At 47.9% G+C, this 11340-nt stretch overlaps 1 protein-coding gene across 1 annotated transcript; it reads left to right on the plus strand.

Moving 5' to 3' along the window:
* The first annotated feature begins 8886 nt into the window (after positions 1–8886).
* Positions 8887–10411, plus strand: CEBPD (CCAAT enhancer binding protein delta). The gene has a single exon (XM_082364151.1). It carries the CDS (start codon positions 9366–9368, stop codon positions 10134–10136), a length of 771 nt encoding a protein of 256 aa, XP_082220277.1. The 5' UTR covers positions 8887–9365; the 3' UTR covers positions 10137–10411.
* The last annotated feature ends 929 nt before the right edge of the window (positions 10412–11340 follow it).

Below are 11340 nucleotides of genomic sequence, written 5' to 3' on the forward strand. Positions count from 1 at the left end.
AAAGAGATAAAGAGAGAATATTAAAAACAACAAGAGAAATGCAAGAAATAACATACAAGGGAATTCCCATAAGGCTGTCAGCCCATTTGTCAGCAGAAACTCTACTGGCCAAAAGGGAGGGGCATGATATATTTCAAGTGATGAAAGGGGAAAAACTACAACCAAGAATAATCTATCCAGGAAGGCCCTCATTCAGATTTGATGGAGAAATCAAAAGCCAAAAGAGTTCAGTACCATCAAACCAGTTTTACAACAAATGTGAAAAGAACTTCTCTAGGTGAAAAGGAAAAGGCCACAACTAGCAACAAGAAAATTACGAAATGAAAAACCTCACCAGTAAAGGCAGACATACAGTGAAGGTAGGAAATCTCCACACACAAAGCTAGTAGGGAGGTTAAAAGAAAAAAGTAGTAAGACTGTCTGTATCCACAATAAGCAGTTAAGGGATACACAGAACAATTAGACATAAAATATGCAAGCAAAAACAGTAATTGTGAGGGGAGGAGAGTACAAATGCAGTTTTCAAGATGCATTTGAAATTAAGACATCAGCCACTTAAAACAATCATGTATACATACAGACTGCTATACAAAACCTCATGGTAACTGCAAACCAAAAATCTATAATAGATATGTACCCAAAAGAGAAAAAGGAAACCAAACATAACAGTAAAGCTAGTCATCAAATGACGAGAGAGAACAAAAGAAGAAAGGGAAAAAAGACCCTACAAAGACAAATCCAAAACAATTAACAAAATGGCAATGAGAACATACATATCGATGATTACCTTAAATGTAAACAGAGTAAATGCTCCAACTAAAAAGACACGGAGTGGCTGATGGATACAAAAACAAGAACCCTTGATATTCTGCCTACAAGAGACTCACTTCAGATCTAGAGACACATACAGACTGAAAGTAAGGGAGTGGAAAAAGGTATTCCATGCAAGTGGAAATCAAACGAAAGCCAGAGTAGTAATACTTATATCAGACAAAATCGACTTTAAAATCAAGACTGTTACAAGAGACAAGGAGGGACACTACATAATGATCAAGGGATCAATCCAAGAAGATATAACAATTGTATATATATATGGGAGCACCTAAATATAAGGCAAATATTAAGAGACATAAAAGGAGAAATCGATGGTAACACAATAATAGTGGGGGACTTTAACACCCCACTTATATTAGTGGACAGATCATCCAGACAGAAAATCAGTAAGGAAACACAGGCCTTAAATAACACATTAGACCAAATTGACTTAATTGATACATATAGAGCATTCCATCCTAAAGCAGCAGAATACACATTCTTTTTAAATGCACATGGAAAATTCTCCAGGATAGATCACATGCTAGGCCACAAAATAAGCCTTGGTAAATTTAAGACAACTGAAATCATATCAAGCATCTTTTCCAACCGCAACATTATAGAGACTAGAAATCAACTACAAGAAAAAAAAAAAAAACTGCAAAAAACACAAACACGTGGAGGCTAAACAGTATGCTGCTCAACAACCAATGGGTCACTGAAGAGATGAAAGGGGAACCAGAACAAACAGCACCTGCAGACAAGGAAAACCAAACACAACGGCCCAAAACCTACGGGACACAGCAACCGTGGTTCTAAGAGGGAAGTTTATAGTGATACAGCTTACCTCAGAGAACAAGGGAAATCTCAAATAAGCAACCTAACCTTACACCTAAAGCAACTAGAGAAAGAAGAGCAAACAACACCCAAGTCAGTAGAAGGAAAGAATCATAAAGATCAGAGCAGAAATAAATGAAACAGAGATGAAGAAAACAACAGAAGAGACTTTCAAGATGGCGGAAGAGTAAGACACGGAGATCACCTTCCGCCCCACAAATACATCAGAAATACATCTATATGTGGAACAACTCCTAAAGAACACCTACTGAATGCTGGCAGAAGACCTCAGACTTCCCAAAAGGCAAGAAACTCCCCACGTACCTGGGGAGGGCAAAAGAAAAAAGAAAAAAGAGACAAAAGAATAGGGACGGGACCTGCACCAGTGGGAGGGAGCTGTGAAGGAGGAAAAGTTTCCCCACACTAGGAAGCCCCTTCACGGGCAGAGACGGGGGTTGGGTGGAGGGGGGGAGCTTCGGAGCCACGGAGGAGAGCGCAGCCACAGGGGTGCGGAGGGCAAAGCGGAGAGATTCCCGCACGGGGGATCGGTGCCGACCAGCACTCACCAGCCCGAGAGGCTTGTCTGCTCACCCGCCGGGGCGGGCGGGGGCTGGGAGCTGAGGCTCGGGCTTCAGTCGGATCGCAGGGAGAGGACTGGGGTTGGCGGCGTGAACACAGCCTGAAGGGGCTAGTGCACCACAGCTAGCCGGGAGGGAGTCCGGGAAAAGGTCTGGAGCTGCCGAAGAGGCAAGAGACTTTTTCTTGCCTCTTTGTTTCCTGGTGCACGAGGAGAGGGGATTCAGAGCGCTGCTTAAAGGAGCTCCAGAGACGGGCGCGAGCCGCGGCTATCAGCGCGGACCCCAGAGACGGGCATGGGACGCTAAGGCTGCTTCTGCTGCAGCCACCAAGAAGCGTGTGTGCGAGCACAGCTCACTGTCCACACCGCCCCTCCCGGGAGCCTGTGCAGCCCGCCACGGCCAGGGTCCCGTGATCCAGGGACAACTTTCCCGGGAGAACGCACGGCGCGCCTCGGGCTGCTGCAACGTCACGCCGGCCTCTGACGCCGCAGGCTCGCCCTGCACTTGTACCCCTCCCTCCCCCCGGCCTGAGTGAGCCAGAGCCCCCGAAGCAGCTGCTCCTTTAACCCCGTCCTGTCTGAGCGAAGAACAGACGCCCTCAGGCGACCTACACGCAGAGGCGGGCCCAAATCCAAAGCTGAACCCTGGGAGCTGTGCAAACAAAGAAGAGGAAGGGAAAACTCTCCCAGCAGCCTCAGAAGCAGCGGATTAAATTCCCACAGTCAACTTGATGTACCTGCATCTGTGGAACACCTGAATAGACAACGAATCACCCCAAATTGAGGAGGTGGACTTTGGGAGCTCAATATATATATATATTTTTCCTTTTTCTCTTTTTGTGAGTGTGTATGTGTATGCTTCTTTGTGTGATTTTATCTGTATAGGTTTGCTTTTACCATTTGTCCTAGGGTTCTGTCCGTTTGTTTGTTTTTTCTTTTTTTATTAAAATATTTTAATAATTATTTTTTACTTTAATAACTTTATTATTTCCTTCCTCCTTCCTCCCTTCCCTCCCTTCCTCCCTTCCTCCCTTCCTCTCTCTCTCTCTTTCTTTCTTTCTCCCTTTTCTGAGCCATGTGGCTGACAGGGTCTTGGTGCTCCAGCCGGGTGTCAGGCCTGTGCCTCTGAGGTGGGAGAGCCGAGTTCAGGACATTAGTCCACCAGAGACCTCCTGGCTCCACATAATATCAAACAGCGAAAGCTCTCCCAGAGATCTCCATCTCAACACTAAGGCCCAGCTCCACTCACCGACCAGCAAGCTACAGTGCAGGACACCCCATGCCAAACAACTAGCAAGACAGGAACACAGCCCCGCCCATTAGCAGAGAGGCTGCCTAAAATCATAGTAAGGTCACAGACACCCCAAAACACACCACCAGACGCAGTCCTGCCCAACAGAAAGACAAGATCCAGCCTCATCCATCAGAACACAGGCACTAGTCCCCTCCACCAGGAAGCCTACACAACCCACTGAACCAACCTTAGCCACTGGGGGCAGACACCAAAAACAACGGGAAGTACCAACCTGCAGCCTGTGAAAAGGAGACCCCAAACACAGTAAGTTAAGCAAAATGAGAAGACAGAGAAACACACAGCAGATGAAGGAGCAAGGTAAGAACCCACCAGACCAAACAAATGAAGAGGAAATAGGCACAGCTTTTGCACAGCAAAGGAAACCATAAGACGAAAAGACAACCCTTAGCATGGGAGAAAATATTTGCAAATGAAGCAAATGACAAAGGATTAATCTCCAAAATTTACAAGCAGCTCATGCAGCTCAATATCAAAAAAAACAAACAACCCAGTCCAAAAATGGGCAGAAGACCTAAAAAGACATTTCTCCAAAGAAGATATACAGATTGCCAACAAACAAATGAAAGAATGCTCAACATCACTAATCATTAGAGAAATGCAAACCAAAACTACAATGCGGTATCACCTCACACCAGTCAGAAGGGCCATCATCAAAAAATCTACAAACAATAAATGCTGGAGAGGGTGTGGAGAAAAGGGAACCCTCTTGCACTGTTGGTGAGAATGTAAATTGATACAGCCACTATGGAGAACAGTATGGAGGTTCCTTAAGAAACTAAAAATAGAACTACCATATGATCCAGCAATCCCACTACTGGGCATATATCCCGAGAAAACCATAATTCAAAAAGAGTCATGTACCACAATGTTCATTGCAGCTCTATTTACAATAGCCAGGACATGGAAGCAACCTAAGTGTCCATCAACAGATGAATGGATAAAGATGTGGGGCATTATATACAATGGAATATTACTCAGCAATAAAAAGAAATGAAATTGAGTTATTTGTAATGAGGTGGATGGACCCCCAGAGTCTGTCATACAGAGTGAAGTAAGTCAGAAAGAGAAAAACAAATACCGTATGCTAACTAACACATATATATAGAATCCTAAAAAAAAAAAAAAAAGTTTCTGAAGAACCTAGGGGCAGGACAGGAATAAAGATGCAGACGTAGAGAATGGATTTGAGGAAACGGGGAATGGGAAGGGGAAGCTGGGACGAAGTGAGAGAGTGGCATGGACATATATACACTACCAAATGTAAAATAGATAGCTGGTGGGAAGCAGCCACATAGCACAGGGAGATCAGCTCAGTGCTTTGTGACCACCTAGAGAGATGGGATAGGGAGGGTGGGAGGGAGACGCAACAGGGAGGGGATACAGGGATATATGTATATGTATAGCTGATTCACTCTGTTATAAAGCAGAAACTAACACACTCACCATTGTAAAGCAATTATACTCCAATAAAAATATTTTTTTAAAAAAGAAAAGAACAGAAAAGATCAATGAAACTAAAAGCTGGTTCTCTGAAAAAATAAACAAAATTCATAAACCTTTAGCCAGACTCATCAAGAAAAAAAGGGAGAGGGACCAAATCAATAAAATCAGAAATGAAAATGAGAAGTTACAATTGACACCACAGAAATAGAAAGGATCGTAAGAGACTACTATGAGCAAATATACGGCAATAAAATGGACAACCCAGAATTGACAAATTCTCCCAAGACTGAACCAGTAAGAAATAGAAAATACGAACAGACCAATCACAAGTACTGAAATTGAAACTGTGATCTAAAAACTCTCAACAGGGACTTCCCTGGTGGCCCAGTGGTTAAGAATCCACCTGCTAATGCAGGGGACGCGGGTTCGATCCCTCATCCGGGAAGAGCCCACATGCCGCGGAGCAACTAAGCCCGTGCGCCACAACTATTGAGCCTGTGTTCTAGAGCCCGTGAGCCACAACTACGAAAGCCCACACGCCCTAGAGCCCAGGTGCCACAACTAATGAAGCTCATGCACTCTAGGGCCCACGTGCCGCAACCACTGAGCCCGCATGCTGCAACTACTGAAGCCCGTGCGCCTAGAGCCCATGCTCCACAAGAGAAGCACCACAATGAAAAGCCTGCACACTGCAACAAACAGTAGTCCCCACTCGCCACAACCAGAGAAAGCCCTAGCACAGCAACGAAGACCCAATGCAGTCAAAAAAATAAATTTAAGAAAATGAATAAATAAAAAATAAAAACTCCCAACAAATAAAAGTCCAGAACCAGATGGCTTCACAGGCAAATTCTACCAAACATTTAGAGAAGAGTTAACACCTATCCTTCTGAAACTATACCGAACAATTGCAGAGGAAGAAACACTTCCGAACTCATTCTATGAGGCCACCATCACCCTGACACCAAAACCAGACAAAGGCATCACAAAACCAGTATCACTGATGAACACAGATGCAAAAATTCTCAACAAAATACCAGCAAACCATATTCAACAATATATTAAAAAGATCATACACCATGATCAAGTGGGATTTATTCCAGGGATACGAGGATTTTTCGATATTCACAAATCAACGTGATACACCACGTTAACAAATAGAAGAATAAAAACCATATGATCATCTCAATAGATGCATAAAAAGATTTTGATAAAATTCAACACCCATTTATGACAAAACTCTCCAGAAAGCAGGCATAGAGGGAACCTACCTCAACATAATAAAGGCCATATATGACAAACCCACAGTTAACATCATACTCAACTATGAGAATATGAAAGCATTCCCTCTAAGATGAGGAACAAGACAAGGATGTCCACTCTCACCACTTTCATTCAACATAGTTTTGGAAGTCCTACCCACCGCAATCAGAGAAGAAAACGAAAATAAAGGATCCAAATAGGAAAGGAAGGAGCAAAACTGTCACTGTTTGCTAATGACACGATGCTATACATAGAAAATCCTAAAGATGCCACCAGAAAGCTACTAGAGCTCACCAAAGAATCTGGTAAAGTGACAGGATACAAAATAAATATATGGAAATCTGTTACAGTTCTATACACTAACAATGAAATCTCAGAGAAATTAAAGAAACAATCCCATTTACCATCACATCAAAAAGAATAAAATACTTAGGAATAAACCTACCTAAGGAGGCAAAAGGCATATAATCTGAAAAGTAAGACACTGATGAAAGAATTTGATGATGACATAAACAGATGGAAAGATGTACCTTGTTCTCAGATTGGAAGAATCAGTATTGTTAAAATGACCATACTACCCAAGGCAATCTACAGGTTCAGCACCATTTCTATCAAAATACCAATGAGCTGTGGCAGGGCTGACAGGTGTGCCTGAGAGGCTGAATCCACTTCACAGGAATAACAGGCTGGGAAGGCAAATTGCTCCTCCTTGTGTTTTATTACTGGGAACATGAGCAAGTGTATGGTAGGTTGGACACCTGACTCACAGAATCAAATAACTGTTTTCAGCTCTGGCTACTTTGTAATCTGGGGGATCTGTCTCTTAAATTCCAGAGGCTGAAGTGAATGCAGAATATTCTACCCATCACAGTAGATTTTTTGTAAAATACACAGGCTTTAGCAGTGCCAAGGATGTGTGACCCTAATACCCAGGGGCTTTATTCTTTTGGCCCTCATATTTCCTTTTACAAAAAAAAAAAAAACTACTGGAAACCAGGTTTATCCGAAAAGCCTATATTTGTAACCTCACTATTGTCGTCTGCCACAAAACACATGAGAACATATCATACAGTTAAAATTATTCCTGAGCCAGAAGATGAAAAGTATCTAATCTGATAGTTGAGAATCATCATCTGAAGAGGGCGCTAAAGTCACAATTTCCCTCCTCTTGACACTGGCACTGCTCAAAAACATTTTCACCGTTCCAGACTTTCGTTTGGAGAACTGTTGTTGCCCCATATCTTGCACCATATGAAGCATCTGGAAGTGGCCCCTCGTGAGGACTGAGGTATGGCCCCTTTGTGTTATGAATGAGCCGGCCCAATGTCCTAACCCCGACAGTGTACCACAGCTAGAGCACGTCCAGCCTCCTGAATTTCTGAAGGATGGATGTGTTTAGAAAGTCCACATGAAGTGCTGCATTTGAACAACTCAACAAAGCTCAACATAGCAACGTCCTCATAAACACGGGTGAATCCAAGGCTCCGACGTTTTTAAGGAATACTTTCTTATTTGACTGCTTCCTTTAGACAGTTCTCAGAACACCACAGGCTAAAGATTCCTAACAATGAGAAATCATGACCAACTTTGTATTTATCTCGGATAAATTAATAGTAGAGTTAGGAAAAGACAGTAAGTGGAGACATTCAAGAAATGGCTGTGAACAACTGCTGTCACAGAAGCTAAACTTTAAATTGTTTTATTGTATTTTTAATAGCCTTTCACTTGCCGTTAAACATCATAACAAATCTCTACTTTGTTGGTCTATGACCTCTCCTTTCTCTTTTTCATTAAAAGGGAAGAAAACTCTTAAATCTAAATAAACATTATCATTACTAGTTAATACATTGAAAAAAGATGGGCGTAGCATCTCTTTCAAGCTCAATCCCAATTTGACATCTGAATCTACTAATCATCTCACTGAATTATTTTCATGATAATCTGGTTCTCTGTGTATTTATTTTGCATTCCCTGACTGGAGAGGGCTTTAGTAGTGTTTTTATGGCTTCCAAAATAGATATGTCTTTTCTCTGGGTGTGCATGAACCACACTCTACGTGTTCCTGGTTTTACCTTTAATGGATAATTAATCGTGTGACATCCACATCACGGCCCCTGAGTAATTCTAGCGTATTATGTCTGTCCTTCTACAAAACCTATTCAGTATCCCATGGTGCCGTCATCAGAAGTCACCTCTGGAATACCGTGGAGCTTGTGGAGAGTTTGGTGTTGGGAAGCAACGAAATGAGAAAGGACGTGGACAGAGACCAGGTCTGAACAGGGACGGTGATGTGAAAAATAGAACTGACCCGAAATGCCTGACCCAAATTGTAGGAAACGTTAACCAACAAAGCCAGTTCAGTCTTTTCCTGCATTTTACAACGTGAAGAGCTAGCAAGTTAACACCTTGTCAGAGCTGCTAGTATAAACCTTATCTTTCTGCTAAAGGGTACCTACCCCACTGCTTTGGATCCAAAGGCACTTCTTTTTGGAATACTGAACAGCATAAAAAAGAGCCTGCAACTAAAGACAGGACTGAAGTAAGACATCACCGCAAGATGGCACTGCTCTAGTGGACCTGGAAGCAGCGTCGGGGGCGCGGGGCTCACGGGCCGCTGAGCGTGGAGCTCCCGGGCGCTCGTGGGCTTTCCGGGGGCGCGGAGCTCTCGCGCGCTCGTGGTTCCCGGCTTCCCCCGGCCCCAGGCGCGCGGGGTTGGAAAGCGCCCCCCGGACCCGGCGGAACCCCGCGGGGCAGCGTCTCGAACCCCGCCATCCCCGCGATCGGGAAGCCGCGAGACCCTAATTCCCTGAAGCCACGGGGAAGCGCCCCAGGGCCCTAGTCCGCGCGCTGGCCCGGGCCCCGTTCTGGTTCCGCCCCGGCTCCGCGGGCGCGGAGGCCCCGACCCACCAGCAGGAAGGAGGAGGCGCGGCCGAGGGAGGGTCGTTCCCGGCAGCGCTGCGCGGGCCGGGCCGGCGGGCAGGAAGCACGGGGGAGGCGCGCGGGCGGGGGTCCCGCGGTCCGCAGCCGGGGCGGGGCGGGGCGTGCGCGTCAGTCCGGCTAGAAAAGGCGGCGCCCGGCCCGCCCGGGGACCGCGCTCGCCGTCGGCCCGACGCCGCCATGAGCGCCGCGCTCTTCAGCCTGGACGGCCCGGCGCGCGGCGCGCCCTGGACTGCGGAGCCCGCCGCCTTCTACGAGCCCGGCCGCGCGGGGAAGCTGGGTCGCGGAGCCGAGCCGGCCGCGCCCGCCATGTACGACGACGAGAGCGCTATCGACTTCAGCGCCTACATCGACTCCATGGCCGCCGTGCCCACCCTGGAGCTGTGCCACGACGAGCTCTTCGCCGACCTCTTCAACAGCAACCACAAGGCGGGCGCCCTGGAGCTGCTGCCCGGGGGCCCCGCGCGCCCCGCGGGCCCCGGCCCCGCGCCGCGACCGCTCAAGCGCGAGCCCGACTGGGGCGACGGCGACGCGCCCGGCTCGCTGCTGCCCGCGCAGGTGGCCGCGTGCGCGCAGACGGTGGTGAGCCTGGCGGCCGCCGCGCAGCCCACGCCGCCCGCGTCGCCCGAGCCGCCGCGCCGCAGCCCCGCGCCCCCAGCTCCCGGGGCGGCGCGCGACAAGGCAGCGGGCAAGCGGGGCCCGGACCGCGGCAGCCCCGAGTACCGGCAGCGGCGGGAGCGTAACAACATCGCCGTGCGCAAGAGCCGCGACAAGGCCAAGCGGCGCAACCAGGAGATGCAGCAGAAGCTGGTGGAGCTTTCGGCCGAGAACGAGAAGCTACAGCAGCGCGTGGAGCAGCTCACGCGGGACCTGGCCGGCCTGCGGCGCTTCTTCAAGCAGCTGCCCGGCGCGCCCTTCTTGCCCGGCGCGGGGGCGGCGGACGCGCGGTGACGCGGGGGGCGTGCGGGCTTGCGGCCGCAGTGCCTGGAACCGCCGGGCCGGACCCCCGGGCTGGGCCGGGACTCGGACAGCTGCCGCGTGGACCCTAAGTTACTGTGACGGCAGCTTCTCTGCATCCTACGCCCGAGGAGGCAGCTAAGGTACATTCGTAAAAGAGACTTTTCGGACAAACCTTTGTACTGTAGATACGAGGAAAAGACTGAGCATGCTCACTTTTTTATACTGATTTTTACAGTATTTGTAAGAATAAAGGCGTGTTAGACCCACCTTGATTCCTGCGCTCGCGGCCCTCCGGACTGGCCGGGGAGGGCGCGTCTGGCTGGTGTGCGCCCCGGGGCCGGGTTCCTGGAAGACCGTCGCTTTGCTTCTCCGACAGGCCAAACTCCACCTGCGGACGTGCCGGTTAACTCGCTGAGCGAGACCCGCTCGGGTGGAAGGCGCCCCGGGAATGTGTCGGAAACCGGCCGGAGCGGGTCTCACCTCGAGCGGGGGGCAGGGAGAGGAGGGCTCAGGTTATCCGAAAACCAGTCCCACTCATCTTGGCTTTCATGGGATTTACTTTCACTTTCCTCAGTCCTGTAGACAGCTTCAAGTAGATTCTCAAAGTGCATAAAGTACAGAAGTCATATAGGAGATGGAAAGGACGGTCACAAAGCTACTTAAAATCGGCTACCTTGCCGGTACTGGTAATGTTTCAAAGCTTCATCTGGACGAGTAAATAAAGCCGTTGCCTTTCCCCCATGAGAGCGGGTACTCGGCAGCCTTTCTTGGTCTTGGCTGCTACGTCTATATTATGTAATTCGTTAACCGTGGCCTGTCATGATTATACTGTCCTAAGGGAGGAAACGCAAAATCTCTAGTGTCCAGAGATAATTAATCCATGGTTTTACTTTTAACTCAGATCTCTGCCAACAAGGTGAACGATTACCCAGCTCTCCTGCGGCGGCGTAATCCTGCTCAGTGCCCGGCAGAACTAACCCGACCTGTCAGTCTCTCCGTAAGGAGCTTTCATCCGGCCAGTCACTTTATCTCTACTTTATGGGAAGCAGTGTTACCTCTGACATAGTTCCCCAGAACATTTTCCAAAAAATACTGAACTGCAGAACGCTTAGGCTGGACACTGTGCAGAACAGTAATATGACAATAGAGGACCAAGGTTTACACTCGGCAGGGTAATTCTTCGGGGAGACGTTAA

This window comes from Balaenoptera borealis (genome assembly GCF_965194805.1).
Source record: "Balaenoptera borealis genome assembly, chromosome: 17".
In the NCBI taxonomy this organism is placed as follows: domain Eukaryota; kingdom Metazoa; phylum Chordata; class Mammalia; order Artiodactyla; family Balaenopteridae; genus Balaenoptera; species Balaenoptera borealis.

What these genes read in the sequence shown, in the direction of transcription:
- CEBPD (XM_082364151.1), top strand. Translation starts at nt 9,366, where the DNA reads ATGAGCGCCGCGCTCTTCAGCCTGGACGGCCCGGCGCGCGGCGCGCCC.